This window comes from Chlamydotis macqueenii, chromosome 11 (genome assembly GCF_036417535.1).
Source record: "Chlamydotis macqueenii isolate bChlMac1 chromosome 11, bChlMac1.mat, whole genome shotgun sequence".
In the NCBI taxonomy this organism is placed as follows: Eukaryota; Metazoa; Chordata; class Aves; order Otidiformes; family Otididae; genus Chlamydotis; species Chlamydotis macqueenii.
The window spans coordinates 22,779,516-22,798,715 of NC_141566.1; the positions used below are offsets into that span (position 1 = coordinate 22,779,516).

Consider the following 19,200-nt stretch of genomic DNA (forward strand, 5'->3'; position numbering starts at 1 on the left):
GGGACCATTACGGAAATATCCATGGGTTCTGAGACAAGAGAATCACTCCCATAACAAAATTAATGCTCAAGGTGGATGGAGATTATGCCTTGCTAATCAGTCCCTCGTACCAAACGTGCTTCCCTTGTAACAGTTTAGTTGACCTTTTTTTGTCTGTAGCGCTCTTCCAAATGCTTTGTTCTGTAGCGTTGAGAAAATACTGCTAATTCAGTAAGCTTTCACCCAGGAGGAGATGAGGTGAACGGATTCACAGCGAGTGCCACGTCAGCAGAGAAAGCACCTGTAAATCTGTATGCCGTGTAACTGTCTTGTCAGGGCAGCGGGACTAGAAATACTAAAAAGAGATCCAGGGCAAGTTGCAGAAATTGTCTGAAATCATCAAAATACAATTCTGCTCAAAGAACTACCCGTACGAAGGAGAAACTAATGCAATATGGAGCAGCAGAATTACACCAAACAAAATGATCAACAAAGCCGGATGCAACCAATAATCAAGCTGCCATCTAAAATAGATGGCCGGCTCTTGAGATGCATAACAGCAACTTAGAGAACATTCAGCAGAGAGAAACAGAAAGCAAAAGAATTACAAAAATGTGACCTAGCAAGAAGGCTTAAAGGAATCCGTTCTCTTTAACTTTAACTTCAAAAAGAAGGGGATGGTGAATAACACCATGTCAAACACAGAAAGGTTTGTTTATAAAGAGATTGTCATTATTTATTCTCCTGCCTCTGGTAACAGCAGCATGAATGTATCCAGTTTATCTGCAGCAGAGCTGGATATTCTGTAAGCTCCCAGCCTGCACAGCTTTCCCAGAGAAGCTGTGAAATCTCTTCCCACACCTGATACCCAACACACAGCATTCAACCTGTGTGTTGGTCTGCGGCAATGGACGAGATACCTTCCAAACCTTTATTTCTGATTTCCAAACATGCTGTACTAGCCTCAGAAGCTAATGATAATCAAGTATTACTGACTCCAAACAGTCATTAAATTGAGAAGCTACTTGTAACTTGGAAAAATCTTTGTCCTCTCCTTTCTCATAAGAGAGCCATAGGGATCTCTCTCAACCCGAGATGGTTTGGCTCCATCGACACAGCTCTGCTCCGGCAGCAAGCCCTTCAGAAGGTCACGGCCACGTTCCCTTCTGGGTCACAGACCTGAAGCAGCTTGGGTACCGCACAACCCCTTCCCCGGGGCACCAGCAGAGCGGGGACGATGGCAGAGCGCTTGCTCAGTCCTGCTGCCACGCAGCGCGCTAATCTCACTGACCTTCCTCCCTGCTCCCACTGCTCCAGGAACCGGTGCTGTTCACGGGGAGGCAAAATCCCTGCACTGACCCACGCACTCTCTGTTGATAAAGAGGTTTCAACGCAAGGAGCCCGAAAGCTGCACTTGTGCTGTTTCACACACGCACGCCGTAACAAAAAGCAAAAGGCAGCGGTGACAGCAACGGGAAAAAGACAAAGCCAGCGGCACCAGCCCCCAGCACAAAGCCTCCCGTCGGCACACGCCCTGCTGGGGAAGGGCACGGGGATGCTTTTGACTCAGCCCAAGAAGCGGCCTCCTTGTCCACACAGGTCAAAGTACGGAGGAGCAGCTTTCTGGGGAAAGCGTGCCCAGCGCATGGGGACTGGGAGCAGCTGAGTCCAGGCACTCGCTGTGGGCTAATCTTTGCGTCCTCTTGCGTTAATGGTTTTTGTAAGCAGTATCAAATCCTAGGAAAGGGCAAAGCTTACACTTTACACCAAGGACAAACAGCAACTCTTAAAGCAGTTTCTGAAAAATGTCTGCTGAGACAAATCCCCACTGCATCACCTCTGCTTCTACGTGGCAGAGTCCGTGCTTACCACACCAAAGCTCTGTGCCGCAGCACTTATCAGACTTGACCCGAAGCCGTGGCAATCCAAATGCCTTGTGAATGTGCCCTGGCACCCAAAAAATCAGGGACAAAGTCTTTGGGACAGCTTTACTGAGGCTTTATAAACGTCCCGTCTGGACCTCAGGCTGGAGTTTGACCACATCATCGCACACACACCCACGGCAAATTTAGGAAACAGCAAAACAACATCACGCAATGAAGATTCAGCAGGCTGGACCGATTCTGTTCTCACATGCTCTGCACAGTGACTGATCACCGCTCAGCCATTCTGCTAGCGCAAGGTGAAGGAAACCCACCACCTCAAATTCCTTGCCCAGAAGTTAACTTTTTAAATATATGCCTTGATTAAGGAAAAAGGAAAAATTAAAAAAGCAAAGCAAACTTTGTATCACATGTATCCCTCACCCTTGATACTTTATAGCAGAATCCCTTACTCCTTTCCCGATTCCCCAGTTGCCCGTGAACGGAAAAGGGGATTTCGGGCTGTCTGGTAGCCAACCAGCTCCCATTGTACCAAGGCGGGCAGGCTGGGCGCGACACCCGACTGCAGAGAAACCATTGCGCAAGAAAGAGGCAGAGAAGCGGCAGGGGAGGGAAACCCTTGCAGCCCTTACTTGCGGAGCCGGGCCGGGCGATGCGAGGCGAGGGCGCCAGCCGGGAACCATGCCCGGCGGCGGGAGCCTGCGGAGTGCGGATGCCCCAGCGCCGGAGGGGACAAAGTCCGGGCTGTAAAACGGGGCGCTGCCTCCCCCTTCCCCGCCGCCCCCCGGCCCGGCCCTGCCCGGCCCGCAGCGCCGCCCGCCCGCCCCACCCACCCCCCGACGGCGCCTGTCCCGCGCCCTCCCGCCCCGCCGCGCACCTGCGGGCCCGCGCACACGGAGCCCGGGCCGCGAGGCCCCACCACGGCCGCCGCACCTGCCCGCCCGGCCCCGGGCCCCGAGCCCCCCGGCGCGGCGCGGCCCAGGAACGCGGGGGGCGCGGGGCCGGGGCCGGGGCCGGAGCCGCAGCACGTGAGCACCGGTACCTACCTGCCGGGCGGGGCGGGGGGCGGGCCGGCCCGGCCGCGCCAGCGGGCCCTCCCCGGGGACGGAGCGGGAGCGCCGCGGCGGGGCGGCCCCTTTAAAGGCGCCCGGTGATGTCACGGGGCCGCGCGCCGCGCTCCCCCGGGAGCACAACAAGAGTCACGCTCGCAGCCTCCGGGCGGGGCGGGCGAGGGGGTGGAGCCCGGCGGCGCGCACCAATCAGCGGGCTCCCCGCGCCGGGGGCACCGCCCCGCGCAGCGTCACGGCCGCCCCGCCCGCCCCGGCCCGTTGCTCGAGAACGCGGCCCGGCCCGAGGATGCGGGAAGGGTCGGCCCTGCCCGCCGCCCCCGGCGCCGCCCCGGTGCCCGGCTTCCTGGCCAAGCTCTGGGCGCTGGTGGAGGACCCGCAGAGCGACGACGTCATCTGCTGGAGCAGGGTGAGCGCGGCCCGGGGGGCCGCAGCCCGGCCGGGCGCCGCTGCCCGGGGAGCGGGGGCGGCGCGGGAGGAGTGGCGGGCCGGGGGCCGAGGCGGCCGCGCGGAGGCCGGTGGGCGTCCCGGGGGAGGGCCGGGGGGCTGGCGGGCGCGCTGGGCCGGGGCCGCGGGGCCCTGCGGGCAGGGCGGGGGGCGGCGGCGGCCGCGCTGCGGGCAGCGAGCGAAAGCGGCGGCGCTGAGCCGGGCCGGTGCCCCCGGGGCCGAGCTGGGCCGGGCCGGGCCCCGGGGTGCCTGTGCGGCGCGCAGCGAGCGCGCGTGGCGGGCCCCGTGGCCCGGCGGGGCGCAGCGGGTGTCCGCATCCCGAATTTCCCGTCGTTAGCCCCGAGCCGTGGCGCTCGCTGGAAAAAACCGCTTCGAGAAGTAATTAACTCTTAATTGTCCCTTCCGGAGGTGGGAGCTAGGCCTCGCCGGCCCGGGTGCCGCGGGTCAGGCCGTGGCGAGCAGGCACAGGCCCACACCGCACCGGGCACGGCCGCACACACCGCGCTGTTGGCCCCTGCCCTCTTTAAATCCGTAGGGTTTTCCCCCCTTCTTTCTGAGGTTTGGCCTTGGCAACGACCGAAAGACACGCGGCATTTTGTCTCTTTGTGAGCGGCGTAAGGCGGATGGCAGGGCCTGCCCAGTTTCAGGAAGTTTGAACTTGAGAATCTGCCAGATCTGCAGCGGCTGTGTCGCCGTCGCCCTCTGTCCCCCTGGGGTGGGTGGTCTAAGCTCTTAGCGGCTCTGCCGCGGTACGTGGTTATTTTTAGCAGTGACGGGGTCGGTAGGACAGAAGGATCTGGTCCGGAGCCGGGCAGCCCTGCCCGGGAGGTGGAAACCCTCTAGAGTCCCATCGCGCCTCAGCAGCATCCACGCTTCCTGTGGAGGAAGGCAGCGGCAGATATGTGTGTGTTTAGAATGATTTTCCTTTGGGTTAAGATCAAAATTCAGGGCTTTAAAAAATCCCCCATTCAACAGCAGTGTTCCATGTAACTATCTTTTTGGATTCAAACTTTTTAGTGCAGTCCCAAGTACTCAGAAGCACTCACACAGACAATTCCCTTTGCTAAGCATTTTGCCCTTCTGTGTTGTAGGAACTGTCTCTGTTGGTTCATGAGCAACACCTTAGAAAAACTGTTACTTGCGCTTTTTTCCTAGGATGGTGAGAACTTCTGCATTCTGGATGAGCAAAGGTTTGCCAAGGAGCTACTCCCCAAGTACTTCAAACACAACAATATCTCCAGCTTCATACGGCAGCTTAACATGTGTAAGCATCAGCTGTTCTTACGTCTTCTTTCTGACAAGCTCATTGCTACTTGGCATCGATTTGAATTTCTTTACGCAAACCAATTGACTTGGCAGGTCTTTCATCCCTGAAAAGCTGAATTCTGGTCTTGAGTTTGCTTTGCAGAAGAAAAGAATAGCAGTAGAGCTTGGCTTAATCTTTGCTTTCAGTGTCTCAGCTTGGAGTCCTTTTGAGCAACAACCATAAAAAATACTGTTTCGTGTGCTGGTACCTAAAGCCTGAGCAGAGTTCACTGTGCTCCAGTGGTTGTGTTAACACTGACAGCATGCCTGTGCATCCCTAGGGGAACAAAGGCCATGTCTACCTACACCCATGCATCATGTATATTAAAAAAATGGCCTAGATCATGTTGTTGCCTGCATTGCTGTGCTGAAACAAGATTAGTCACAGTGATGGATCGAGCTGGACTGAGTTTCTCATTATGTTTTCTGTGCTCAACTTGTGAGCATCATGTAGCATCCGTTATGTAACACATGCACAGCTTGGGCAGGCAGAGAAGCTGGCATGAGGTGGTAACTCAGAGATGTAGTACCATGTGCGGAGCTGCAGCACACAGCAGAAGAATTGCCTTGCGGTAGATGGCTTATGGGCTGAGTGCAGGATCAAACTGCAGAGAAGATGGCCGCCTTATTTAGACTTTCCGTTTGGAGTAATGGGGGAGCTCTCTCTCATTGCGCAGTAGGTTTGCCTGGTCTCTCTAGCTGATGCCTGTTTAGGTTTTGTGAGACGTGAGAGAGAAAGCATATGTTGAGCCTCTTGACACAGGGTGAATGCTGCTGTTTGTGTCAAGTGTCAGGGCTCCATCACTTGAGTGTCAAAGGATAGTGCAAACAAACAATTATCAGTTGCCTTGTAGCAAGGGTAAGTGCTAAAATGGAATTATTCCTATGGAGACACAGTGCGATGGCAGCCTCCTTTTCCTGCTGGACGTATCCTAGCTTCGAGTAAAGTTTTCGAGTGATAGCCCTGTTGGGGCACAGTGAAACGAATACATTAACTATGTTAAGAACGTGAACAAGGAGCGATGTGGATTCGTCTGTCAACTGTATTTTGCATCTACGCTGTGGTACTTGAAGCAGAGATGGAAACAGAGCTGGCAGTGTGTTATTTCATGCAGGCAGCCTGCTGTGGAGAAAACACTCCGCATGCATGTGTTTGCATAGGCTGAGAACATCTTCTGTATGTTGTTCTCTAGACCCTGGTTGTACATGACAGCATTTGTTTTGATAATGTAGTTGTTTGGGATGATAGGCATGAAAGGGAAGGCGCGCTGTTCTGCTCCTTCCACTGGGACAAGATTTTATTGAAGATGTCCTAGTAAATCTCCTTTGTCACTAACTTCTGTGACTATTTGGACATCACTGTCTTGCCTGCGTACACGAGCTGGCCCCTGCCACATGTGCCGTTTGTACGGTCTGCAAGGTTGTTTTTTGATGGTATTGTGGGCCTGTTCTCTGGCTGCGAAGATCAAAGCAGTCAAATCACTGAGCACCAAAGAAAAGCTACATTCACTGTTTTGCATGGTTTCTGCTCCCAGTATCTATAGTGCCGTAGCTATCTCAGTAGCCGTGAAGTTTTCTTTAGCTATGTGTTGTAACAGTCAGCTTTGCACTGAAAGAAATGACTTTGTTAATCCCTCTCCACAGATGGTTTCAGGAAGGTGATCGCTCTGGAGAATGGTATGATTACAGCAGAGAAAAGCTCAGTCATTGAGTTCCAGCATACTTTCTTCAAGAAAGGGAAGGCACATTTACTGGAAAACATCAAGCGCAAGGTACAGTCTAAGTGTGTATTTACTTTGCTTTTTTTGTTATGAAAAGTAGCTTCCCAAGAGCAAGTCTGGCAGTTTCAAACACTTTACAGCCAACAGATTCCATGTCAACTAAGGCTGTGCATCAGCAAGCCCTTGCAATGCCCTCCTGAATGTTGGCTAGTGCTTGGCTTGGCCTCCTCGCGCCAGCTCTTAGACAAAACAACTGCTGCTGTTTAGCAGTGTGCTGAGTAGGACCACAGTCTTCATAGCTGTCAGACTAGAGCCCTCTTTCCACAGAGGGTTCACGTACACAATCACAGCTTACCATGGTCTTCAATTCTGCCAGCGTAGCAGAGTTGGAAAGAGTGACAAAGTGAAAAAAGTAAAAGAAAATACATTCTCATGTGGCGCTAACTGAAAATTAGTCTATTTGGGTGAGTTTGCATAAATTACATTGTTCCTCCAAAACTGTGTTGCCGCTAAGCTACACCTTTATTAGCACTTTCCGTTTTCCTTTTGTACATTCAGGCCGTCTCTGACCTCTTTCTGCACAGATATTTCTCCTCTGTTGGCTCATTACAGCCCATAATATCCGAGCTGCCAGAGAAAGAGACTATCATGATGCATCATGTTGACATTTGAACTGCAGAATCATTTATTTAGAATGTTGTAACGTGGAAGCTACATTGCCCAAGTTAATAAAGCGCAGGATAGGCTTGAGAGTCACAATTGAGTTTTGATTGATTCTTCGTTCTCTGCTCAAAACCACAATCGATTACACATAGTCGTACAGTTGCTTCTGTGACTCAGCCTGAGCTCTTCCCAGGTGCTGTAATCGCTCACTTGGCTTGGCTTGCACGCCTTGCCTGCTGGTATGTTGGGGCAGTCAGCGGATGACGTTGTGTATGGCACCGCGTCTCCCAGGAGAGCTGTGCTGGGTGGAGTATTCGAGATGGAAAGACAAAAGCTCTAGTTAGTGCCAAGGACCTTCCTAGGAAACTATTGAATATGTTGGTGAAACACGTTCTTTGTTGCACAGGAAATGTTAGTGATTTCTTGCAAAACGTCCATAGTTTTTCTTGCCCTTTTACTGTCTGGAACAGACTCATAAACTGGATTTCAGTCCTCTAACAGGAACGCGAGTTTAAATGCAGGACTTCCTTTGTTTACTCCCTTTTAGTGTTAGCTCTTCTGATGTGCTTCAGTCTGGACATCCTTATTATCTAGTGAGAGACTCTGAAGAGAGCAATTCCCTGCACTTGGGCAGGATGTTGTAGTTTGGCCCTTTTTTCAGAGGCAGGCTGACTACATTTGAAATTTCCACCTGCTGTCTGCATCATCTTTTGGGTGTCTTCTGCATGGAGAGGTGGTGTGCTGAGGAGAAATCAGCCATGAATGTCATTTTGGCTACAACTCATGTCCCTTAGCGTAAGACTTTCCCCAACGAACAGCAAAGCGTCTGAAAATGCAGACAGAGAGAACTGTCAGGCTATTCCCTCCATCCTTTGTAACACAGCATCGTGTTAAGAAAGTGGCTAGTTATTTCTGTGGAGGGATTACGTAACAATTATGTTCTGTTTCATCATGAGGTGATGGGATGTTATAACACCATAGATCGATTTCTGAGCATCCCATTCTCCTTTGGAAAAAAAGACATCTGTCAGCCAACCTGCACAAAAGTATCTCGCACCTGAGCGGGCTAATCCCGGATGCTTTCACCTCTCTTGGAATTTAGTAGAATAATAAGAAAAATCATAGCATGCTGTAGGTTGGAAGGGACATCTGGTGGTTATCTGGTGCTACTACAGCTGATTCAATTACAGATAGGATTTGGCTAAATTATTTTTAAAAATATGCCCACAAAACCCAGGCATGTCATTCAGACGTGTGATCCACCACACCTGTCATTGTCAAAATCCTAAATCCTATGTTAGCCATGAGTGCCACCACTACAGAGAGCTCCTGAAGGAACTGGAAAATTTTGAATATGGAAGTGTGGGGAGGAGAGACTGAGCTTTTTGCTTTCTGGTGACTCTTCCGCTGTCATTTGAAGAGGTGGCATTCACAGATTCTGCTGTGGGCAGGAAAGCAGTTAGGACTCTTTCTGGAGACAAGTCTCCATAACTTTAGAATGTTGCTGAGTGGAAAGGTAATAGAGGAAACACCAGTATAGGAATCTGCAATTCAGATGGCGTGGGACAAATTTTCAAGTCGAGCAGGATGCATCTCATCAGACTTTTTTTTTTTTTAAATTCCACCCACCCTTCCCCCTGCAGTAATGTGTTACTCCTGTGCTGGCAGATTTACTCTCACCTAGAAGGAATGATCATCTCATTCTTACTCCACTATCTGTTCTGTTTTGGTTTTGGCTGGTGTCTTACTCTTTGACACTAGAGGGCAAGCTGTCACCAGACCTGTCAGAGAGAAGCCCCTAGGGAAGGCCATTTTCAGGCAGTGGTGGGTTTTTATCGTGAATTACAATTACTGTCTACACTTACAGAGTGCTAGTCTCATGTTTTCAGTGACATCCTGGTTTTTTCATACAGCGTAGGCTGTCCTAAGGACTGTCATCTGTAGCAATGGTGGTGTTTTGTGATACATGAGAATTAGTGTTACCTAACCTAATGGAGTTTGTACCTGTTCTACAGGCTAACTACACTGTTCCTGTAGAAAGGAGTACGCAAGACACTGTTCGTAGTAAATTCTGTGTCACCTGGTCCTATTTTAGGTATCTGCAGTTAGAACAGAGGATCTCAAGGTCTGTACGGAGGATTTGCACAAAGTTCTCTCTGAAGTCCAGGAGATGAGAGAGCAGCAGAACAACATGGATGTCAGACTGGCTAACATGAAGAGGTAGACTCTGTCTGTTTTGGAGGCACTTGTACATTGAATATTGCCTATATCTAATGGAGCTTAATTCTAAATGTGAGTTTCATTTGAACTGGAAACAGGTGAAGCTGTGGGTTTTTTTCCTAAGGATTCCCATTCCACCCTACACAACATTCTAAATCTTGTTTTCATAATTCAGTGACAGACCAGAGATTAAGACTGGGAGTTTGTTGACTATCTTGAGATCTCGTTTTGGTTGCCATCACCTATACTAGTTTTTTAGGGCAATCAAAGAGTTTCTTTTTCTAAACAGAAAACAGTTAGATGCAATGAGGGAGAAAAAAATTAGTGTTTGGTTTTCTTTTGAATTGGAAGTGGACTTTGCATGTCCTCATCTCTGTTCCCTCAGATCCTTTTTGCATAGGCACTGGTAATTCATTCAGATCATTGGCAAGCAGATATCAACCAAAGTTCAGGAGATACCTTCACTCCACTCCCTCTGTTCCTTTAAAAAAAAAGAAAAACAACAAAACAACAAGCAAACAAAACAAAAATCCCCAAACACAAACTGAAACTGTTCTGAGGTGGTCTATGTTACACTCAGCCTGTTTCCAAACACCAAGTCTTTATTCTAAGGCTTCGAGGATTTGGAGGAACAGATCAAGATTATTGGTGGAGCAGCAGAGGATAAGAGTGTCCTTATTAGTGAGTGTTTGGTCCTGCCTGATGGAAAATGGAGTTAATTTAACCCAGAGTTTGTACTAGTGGATCGAATTAACTGATTGCTAGTTATCCACAGAAGGAATGTTGCCATTGGTCCTGCAAGGTACTGTGAAAGTTTGAAAGCTGTAACACTAAAGCATATAAAGTAAACTCTGTTCATCCTCTGTCTTCTGATTTATTCTGCATTGCAGAGAAAATAAGGCCCTGTGGAAAGAAGTGGCAGTTCTAAGGCAGAAGCACAGTCAACAACAGAAGCTGCTGTCTAAGGTACCATTGCAGCCTCTTCAGTGCTACCATCCTTATTCCTGCCTCTGTGATACTCGATGGCATTCTTTGCTTATGTAGAATGACAAATGACACTGAGCTGAACAGCCTGTATTAATACAGCGTAAAGAACATGTTCACAGTTCCTGAGTGTCCCAGAAGTAGTGCAGAAAAGAACCATGAGCAAAACACTAAGGAAAAGTCATAGTGAAAAGGATTTCAATGGGTTTGAAATCTCAGTGAATCTCATTTGGAGAGAAATCAGTGAACCAAGCTGCCCTGGGGTAAATGTGGGGCTCGAGGCAGTGCGTGGTAACAGGAGCCTAAAACAAGAGATTGCAGGCACATGGAATGGAGTCTGGGAAAGATCTTGAACCAAGACAGACTTAGGTCACTCAAGAAGTCAACCTGGAACCCAGAAACTATAGGAGCTTCTGCACTGGAACAAATTTTCTCTGGTTTATCGCTCAGCTGTTTCTGGTCTGGAATCCTCTGGTGACTTGTGGTGTTATATTACGTTTAAAACAAACAAAGCTGTCCAAGTGAGATAATTTTTCAATGCCATTTGTAACTATCATGTCAGTTTTTAAGACGTGAACACAAATGGATATGTGATTTACCTATTAATGTCAATCGTATAACTACATAATTTTGTAGTAAAATCTGAATTAATAATTTTATATCAGGATTGCTATGCTGACCACTTGTTTTTGTTTTTTTATTTTTCCTTTTTAGATTCTTCAATTTATACTAAGTTTGATGCGAGGAAATTATATTGTTGGGGTCAAAAGAAAAAGGTAATTACTGGATAGGTCACAAATCAGTGTCAGATGTGAATCGCAGGGGTAAGTCAGCTTCTAGAGGCAAGATACTTTTCTTAAAGTGCATAATGAATATCTTTATCACTTGTATTTTTTATTCAAACTTGAGAAAGCTGATGGAAATTGAATAAAGCATTAAATATTTACTTCCTAGCATGAAATAAAGGCTTCCCCTTCTTTATTACTAAAAAAAAGTAGGTGGGAAGAAAATATACCATACATTTTGAACTTTGAAGGGCACAGTTATCAAAAACAGTAGCTTTTAAAATGTGCAGATGTGGCTGACTTACTCAAAAGAAAAGCATGTTTAGAATGCAACCTGTCTGCAGTACACTTGGTAAAAGGCGTTTTACAAAGCCAATTTTCTTAAAGGCAGAACAGTGATGGTTCTTACTGTTACTGCGCGTATTTGGCCTGGCTACAGCTTTTTACTGCGGAACTATATACTAACGCCGTGGTTTGTCTCAGGTCTCTAACGGATGCTGCAGGCGCTTCGCCTTCCAAATACAGTCGTCAGTATGTTCGCATCCCTGTGGAGAGCGGCCAGGCGGTAAGTCTTCCCTGGGAAGAGATGGTGGGTTGGACAGGATGACGTACAGTGACATCAGAGTCTTACTTGCAACTGTTAATTCACTAATCTTGTAAACAAATGCACTCCACTTTGACATGGGCAGCTTTAAAGCATTGCTCTGTAAAATCTTGCAGACCAGTCCAGCTAGTCATAGATAAAATCTGAACAGGAAATAGAAGCTGTGAGGAGAATGCAGCTTCGACATCAAAAAAGTCAGACCTTTCAGTTTACTCATTCTGCTTGCTGTATCCTGCAGGTGGCTTTTCCTGAACACAATGCAGATGTTGAGGACAGAAATGGTACAGGTCTCATCATTCGAGATATCACTGATACGCTGGAAAATGCCACCGACGGTCTCCTTGCTGTGGCACACACAAGTGGCAGGGCCAGGTAGGTTTAAAGGACGAGGAAGTGTCTCTGCTTAGGTTGTTAACTAGGTAGTTAGTAAGTGATCCAGATGAGTCCTGGGAGGCAGCCTCTCCGAGTTTTTACTCTATTTGTGCTTGACAGGCCTGTTCGTAGGCTGACTTTTTTACAGCATGTGGCCCTGGTCATGGTCAGCAGAGCTTTTTAAATGCTCCTGTCTCTTCAGGAGTGACTTGAAGGCCTATCAGGCTGACTGGCACGTGAAGTTTAATTTGCTGAGGCTTTTCTGTCTATTCAACAAATAAGCACATACTTAACTTTTCAGCTGAAAGGGACCTGAATGCCTGTGTAGTTTACTAATAAACAAACCAAAATGTATATAGGTTACTGATAAACAAAGATGTATAATTTTAGCTTCAGCACTGTTCTCCCTAATATTACGCTAAGCGTAACTGAAGGAAAGGCATTATTTTGTGTGGCCTCAGATTCTTGTGAAAACTCATTTAGTTGTTAACATCCAGAGTGAAACACGGACCAATCTGGAATCTTATTTCCAGAGAGACGATGTTAGGAGTGTCCCTCCTCCCTAATTTCTGTATACTACTATGCTGCCTTTGATCTGACAGAATGGGGTGTTTTGCTCTGATTCATGCTGTCTGTATAAGCTCTAATAAGAGTTTCTTCGTCTGCCTTTTTCTGAAGACCCATTAGTTATTTGAACCCTTGACTGGCTTGACCTTATTGGGTATTAAGATTTGAGACAGTAAACTTGCAATGAGTAGCGATACCATTGATGAAGTCTCCTGTGTGTTGTTTCTCTTTGGGTCCTGTTTTAGAGAGACACAGGCAGGTCTGGATCCTGGCTTACCTATTTGTCAAGTGTCGCAACCAAATGAGTTAAATTGTGCAGACCCTCTCCCACCAGTTCATGTTATAAGTGATGTCAGCAAACCCAGTGAAATGGAAAATGTTGCTGTGGAACTCCATTCTGCACAGCCTAATGCTCCAGAAGACCCCGTGTCAGTGATTGACTCCATCTTGAACGAGAACAACCCTGGAAACCAAAACGATCCTGTACTGGACAGGTATTAACTTGTTTCTGGAAACTGTTATGCTGTTGTCATCTTGAGAGATCTTGTCAAAGTTTTAGAGGATGTGTTTAGCAGAACATAGTGTGAATTAGCTTTTTAAATGTCGTTGAGGAGCTGAATTTTCTGCACATTTGTTAGTAGGTCTTGAAAATGACGAATGTTGGCATCATACACTAAGAGCAGGGCAAGTTCGTCTGTCACGTCTCTGATAATGTGCATGCCTGGCCTCTGTGTCAGTCCGAGGACTGGTGAGGTCAGTCTGTCTGTTACATCAGCCCTTGTATCACCAGCCACCAGCGCTGCCAGTGCCGCCGAGCAGCAGACCGAGGGTAGCGATCTCAGGAGGGCACCGTGTCCTGCTGGGTTTCTGAGAGCTGGAGGTGGATTTGTACTGGTCGTAGTCTGATGTTGTTTTGCTGTTGCTTCCTTTCTTTGCCCCTCATTTGTGCAAAGGTTTGTTTCCCTTGTGCGCTGTCAGATCAGACTCACCCCTGGGATCAAAATCATGGAGGCTGTGGTTTCACGCTCAGCAGCACTGCTGCTTAAGCAGTTCCCAGCTCTGCACTGGCCCCTGAGCTTTGTCAGTGCTGTGACTTGTGTGGCGGCAGGGTGAGCTGCATCGAGGAACAAACTTTAGTTCTTTCTCCTGACAGCACTTCTGCTGCGGTTAACTTCAGATGGGAAGTACTGAGGTGATGCGTCACAGCTCTCAGTGACATCTGACAGCCCCCGTTGGCACTGCAACACGTGGGGCAGTGCCTTGGTGCTGTCTGGTGCTTGTAGCCGAGTATTCCAGCGTAGGAGGTAGCTTGCTGCACAGCAAGAAGTTCAGTACTGGTGCTGGGCAAGCAGTTTCCTTTCCACTTCATCCATTGTCTTTTGTATTCTGCCCGCTGTCCATGGAAGCGTGTACAATTTGGCAACAATCTGATGTTTCAAAATGGGTAGTGTTCCTTCAGATCCAGATTATTTCCAGCCCTTTGCTTATCGTTTATTGTCCCCAAGTGAAAGCATCAGACCTTAGTTTAAACAGATATTGGTATACAGGCTGGGATCTGAGAGCATTCAAAAGGTATTAAAATGAAGAGGAAGTAGGTATGGAAGGAGGAACTGCTTTTTGATATGATAGCTGTTATTATACTTGCTGTTCAGGTGTCTTCCCTGTACCTGTCCTTCAAAGAGCTGGACCGTGAAAACTTGATACAGGCATGCGGTTTCACTCATTTGGCAATAGGCTATTCTGGATTGCGAGCAACCTGCCTCGTGGTTCTTTTGAAGGTGCCAACTGCCAACTCTTTCTTACAGTACTACATAATTTTGTCTTTTTAGAGAAGAAATTCAGGATTTTCTTAATTGCATTGATGCCAGCCTTGAAGAGCTTCAAGCAATGTTATCTGGGAAGCAGTATAACTTTGGTTCTGAAGCTTTCAGCGATGTGAGTGTCTTCTTCACTGTTTCTGGTTTCTGAAAAATATGATTAGATTGCATTGTGAAATTGTGCTGGTTTATTCCATATTGTAATGGGCAAGAGGTGGGAAATCCTGAAAAGCAAGTCGTTATGGACAGAATGATAGGAGTCTAACAATGTACAAGGTAACATTGAGAGCTTTTTTCAGTTGATACAGTGTTCCTGTTATATGTAACTCAAGGGGCTGAAAAAAGGGGGGGAAGAAAAAGAAAAAAAAAAAAAATCAGACTCACTTCTCAAGCGTTTGTCACGTATCATCACATCCTGATTATGTGTTTGATTATGCATTACGATATGGAATGAAACTCGGCCATGTACCTGGAATCACTGGGAGATACCATGTCCTTTTCTCCTGGGACCTCAGTTTAGTGCCCCAGGTTGAAAGATTATTGCTGTAGGTCTGTGGAGGAGCCACCTCCCTTCCCCGTGCTTCGGTGGATGGAGTGGTGTGCTGGATCCTGCTGTCCTTCCGGGAACTCACTGAAGTTTTGTTTGATATGATTATATGTCATATGGTCTGTTTTTATTTTCAGACACTTAATCCTGAGCTGCCAGCCCTGGATATGAACTTGGTGGAAACTTCTCCTTGTATGGAAAATGTAAGAGTAAGATTTGCTTCTATGATGAGGAGGGTTAGCATGATGTTGCAAGCTAAATTTAGACTGGCGCGGTTTAAGGGTAAGGACTGGATTGATAGCACAGGATGAAATTGCCGTTCCATCCAGTCCTGCTGACTTAATGTTTTCAGTTATCACTGTTGGCATATATGCATTTAAGAGGGTTCCCAAGAGAATGTCAGGTCTTATGTTCCTAGCTGCAGTAATAGGTGTAGTGGGCTGGTTTAAACTGACACTTTGCTTTGAATGTTCTTTACCTTCTAAGTACACCTGAGAACTTAACAAGGAGGGGAACGAACTGGTGCCTGTTGAATCAGCTCTCTGTGTTGAGGAATTTTTTTATTCCTGTCTCTCACTTCTGTACCTTCTGTTTAGAATGAGGAGGCTAGAAAATCTTCTCTTTTTTTTGGTCTAAGTGTATGAGAGCAGTTTCTTGGCTTGTTTCTCCTAGCCTCAGGGATTCCCATGATGTCTTTTAGCCAAGTAATAACTAGGTCTGAGGTTATAGTTCAGATGAGATTGTGTGTCTTCAGTCTGGCTGAAGACTGAAGGAAAAGTACTAAATGAACTGTGGAATTTCCTCAGAGGACATACAGAAGTTCATTACTTCTCCTGGTTCAGTTCCTAAAATTGACTTGGGTTTAAAAAAGCCCTTGCAAGTGTCATTTATTTTGTAGTCCTGAAATAATATTTAAAGTAGGACTTCCCAGTCATAAAAGCTCAGACTAGAGCTGAGGTAAAATGCAGCTGTGTTCAAGCAGCACTTACAAAATTTAGCTATATTGATGAAGTCATGTTTAACAGTGTTATTCCAACAAGACAGACTATAAAAAACCTTCTGGTTTGGAAGGTAAAATAAATATTTGCTAGTCAGAAGCTTTTTTGGCTTTAAGTTTGTCTGTATTTCACCGTGCCTTCTTTTGAGAGCTCCTGTTTGCTGGCCCTCATGCAACAATGGGCTCATTGGTCAACTGTTTCATTTCCTGTCCCTCCTCCTTTCACCTTTAATTTTGTTAACCAGTCAGTGAAGACCTGGATTTTGTTGTTGTTACGCTTTCTGTCTTACACCCTGTCCATTTTGCTTCAGATTGCAAACTTGGGAGAGGGCACTGAAGATCTGGGAGTGAGTGCGCGAGAAACAGCAGGAAGCAAAGGTGGGCAGGAAGGAACACTGAGAACTGTGACAGCTCCAAACTCTTCCAAAACTGTGTATTGAAGTGGAATTTTTGTAGCCTATAATATAGTTTATCTCCTTCTTTGGGCTTAAAATTTTTCTGAAGACTGGGATATTTCACTGGTCTTGATGAAGCTGTGCCTCAATCTTAAGAGGCCCCATCCTATCCCCCATGTTGGTGTTAACCATTTTCTTTTTCTTACACATAACAGAATGCTCCCTATTGTGGCAGAACTGCAAACGTCCTTGTGGAAGGATCTTCAGAAATGCTCCTCCTTTTACTACTACTACTTCAGTGCTGCCGTTGCATGCCGTATGCATTAGGCGCTTGGGGTGCACTTCAGATACTGCTCTTAACAGACGCAGCTGCGGCTGTAGTCTGTCAGAGCTCAGCTGTATGGCTTTCTTTAGTGAACCAGGTTTTGGAGCAGCCTCTCCAGTTTTCCTTGTCTTGAATAAGAGCCTTCACAGGAGCCTGGAGTTTGACCTGTTTGTTTTCCCTTAGATATGCAGCTGATCCAGTACAGGGCCAATCCTCTGCTTTCATTGTTTGAAGAACTACCTTCAAGTGAAGCTGCAGGGAGGACGGAGGATCCAAAAGACCTTCTGCTGCCCACCCTCGAGGAGAAACCTGCGCTTCACCCTCCGTCAGATAGCGAAACTATCTTGCCGCTGGCAGCTCCAGCAAGCCAGGGTGAGCCTCTGGATGTTCTGGGAATGGGTGATCCACCTCTCCTCTCAGAAGATGGGAATGGAGAGTATAAACTGTTTCCACTCTTGCTCCTCAGTCCTGTTGCTAACTTCATAGAAGAGGCCTCTGAGATAGAAACTTCTTGAATCACATAACATCTGTAACTGGCTTAGTGATGCAAAATAGACAACAAAGAAAAGGATCAGCAAGAAGTTTGACCTCCCTCCTCACCTGCTTCCTGGGTGTCTGTTCTGCATAGGTAAAAGAAAGTTCTCTTTCTGCAAGCAGTGAGCGCCTCTGAAAAAACTGAAAACAAGCTCAGAACAAGAGCTGGTGGGAGTGAAGGCACTGGGCAAGAGGAAAAACAACCTCCCTGTAAACATACCACAGTGTATTCCGTAACTTTTTAACTGATATCCTTGTTGCAAAAGGAAATCTGTTTGTATCCTGTTTGTAAAATTTAGCTGGGATTTTTGTTGATTTTGTTTGTTTGTTTATTAGCTTGATAGTAATGTGGTGTGTAGTATTTTAAACATGGGTTTTACTCTTTCTGAGAGCCTGTTTCGAGGTGGCTTGTCTACTGTTTGGAATGAAGTTTTTGGGTTTTTTTAAATTTAGTTTTTAATTTGAGATTTCTTTTTTGATAGTTTGTGGCTACAATTGTTTGCATCTGCTTAGATCACTTTCATACTCCTAGATTTGCTCCTAGGTACAGGGAACGTTTTTTCCTATGGAAAATTACATTTTAACTGTGGAATATTACTTCTTAAACATGCTAACACACATCCATTGCCACAGATTGTAGATGTTGTGGTAGGAAGTGCTTGCCACCCTGTGTAATGCTGATTTCTCATGCACATTGCATGGCAGTTCTAGGGTAACTTGCACCTAGCTCACAGGTAATGTGTCCTTAGAAATTTTGAGTAGAACTGATTCACGTCTAGCAAAGTCCAGCAGCTGCCCTTAAAATGAGAGGTGGCGGGGGGGCAGGGAAAAGGAGTCGGGAGTAGCTTGCATTGGCATAGACATTACATGAAGATTTCTCTTCTGCTTGCAGCAGCTGCTTGTTTACCTGACCCTATCTAAACATTGGACTTCTGCTTGTGGAGTCTTAAAGCTAAATTAACAAGATGCATTTGAGTCCTTTGACAGTGAATTACAAAAACTAGTGTCTGATTAATCAGAATTTTTTTTTCCCAGAATTCCTTTCCATGCTGTTTTCCCAACTTCTTTGAGCAGCTGTAACGTAGACATCAGCCCCTAGCGTCAGTGGAATAGCCAGTTCTCCTTCACCAATACCAAGTTTGTAGCAGTCTACCACTAGCCCACGCAAACCTGACGTTCACTGCACTGGTACAAAACTGTTGGGGCTAGAAGAGGCCTGAGGCAAGTAGAAAACCAGCTGTGTAATATCAGGTAGTATTTCCTACCAGCGCAATTACTTGACATTTTTTTTCAGTTTTAGGAAAACAGACTACCTACAGGCTTTGTTCTCCCCAGTGTTTCTGAACTAGTAAGTTTTGAGATACTTTATATTCAAGAATCCAAGTTAATCTGATATTCTGAAGCCTACTAGATAATGCACATTATCTGTGCTGGCCTTGCTTAATTGGATTTGTGCTTCATTGTCAAATCTTTTGAGTTGCAGAGGAGGATCCTGCTACTGAGCGTGTGTATGTGTGTAATGCCTTCAGTGTCACTTTATCACCATGCTTCTGTCACTGTTCTTCACCTTGTGACCTTTCATGTTTATATCTTTTGAATTGCCTTCTGTCAAGTATGTCTTGTTCTAGCCTTTCTTTTGCTTGCTTCTTGAGACAAAGGGCTGAATAGTTTTGAGTTTTCATGAGCTAACAGGAGAGGGAGAAATGAATGAATTACATATCTGTCTTGGGTTCTGTTTTCTTTTTCATTTCTTCCCAAAGGCCTCAGTTTTGCCAAGAGTGAAACAGTAAAAATTAGACTTTTCTTGCTGTTTTGACAGCACAGCACAGACAACAGTTCTGTGAGAGGCTGATCTTCCGTAACTCTCACTTCCTGAGCAGGTTAGACTGAAGTGTAGTTTCTGTTACAGGTTACTGGTGTGTTCTTCCATCATGGAGTCCTCTGATCTCAGTGCATCTCACCGTCAGATATTTGATCTGATTGTTTTT

The 19,200-nt window shown here is 46.6% G+C and overlaps 1 protein-coding gene across 4 annotated transcripts; it reads left to right on the forward strand.

Moving 5' to 3' along the window:
- Nucleotides 1-3,182: 3,182 nt before the first annotated feature.
- Nucleotides 3,183-19,173, forward strand: LOC104482102 (heat shock factor protein 3-like). Of its 4 annotated transcripts, none has more exons than XR_015259689.1 (14): nt 3,183-3,338; nt 4,532-4,640; nt 6,326-6,453; nt 9,161-9,285; nt 10,176-10,251; nt 10,984-11,045; nt 11,538-11,619; nt 11,897-12,030; nt 12,843-13,091; nt 14,427-14,532; nt 15,099-15,164; nt 16,270-16,336; nt 16,862-17,306; nt 18,248-19,173. XR_015259689.1 is itself a non-coding variant. In XM_086756286.1 (14 exons), the coding sequence occupies exons 1-14, from the start codon at nt 3,219-3,221 to the stop codon at nt 18,280-18,282; spliced, it is 1,548 nt and encodes a 515-aa protein (XP_086612412.1). In that variant the 5' UTR covers nt 3,183-3,218; the 3' UTR covers nt 18,283-19,173. The 4 variants fall into 4 exon arrangements, 3 of the variants coding, with proteins under 3 accessions (XP_086612412.1, XP_086612413.1, XP_086612411.1); XM_086756286.1 differs by having other exon boundaries at nt 16,862-17,050; XM_086756287.1 differs by lacking the exon at nt 18,248-19,173 and having other exon boundaries at nt 16,862-17,050; nt 17,145-17,632.
- The last annotated feature ends 27 nt before the right edge of the window (nt 19,174-19,200 follow it).

Excerpts from the sequence above, each read along its gene's own strand:
- LOC104482102 (XM_086756285.1), top strand. The coding sequence starts at position 3,219 with ATGCGGGAAGGGTCGGCCCTGCCCGCCGCCCCCGGCGCCGCCCCGGTG. Across the intron at positions 4,641-6,325 it reads CATACGGCAGCTTAACATGT|ATGGTTTCAGGAAGGTGATC; the intron begins GTAAGCATCAGC and ends CCCTCTCCACAG. Across the intron at positions 11,620-11,896 it reads CTGTGGAGAGCGGCCAGGCG|GTGGCTTTTCCTGAACACAA; the intron begins GTAAGTCTTCCC and ends TGTATCCTGCAG.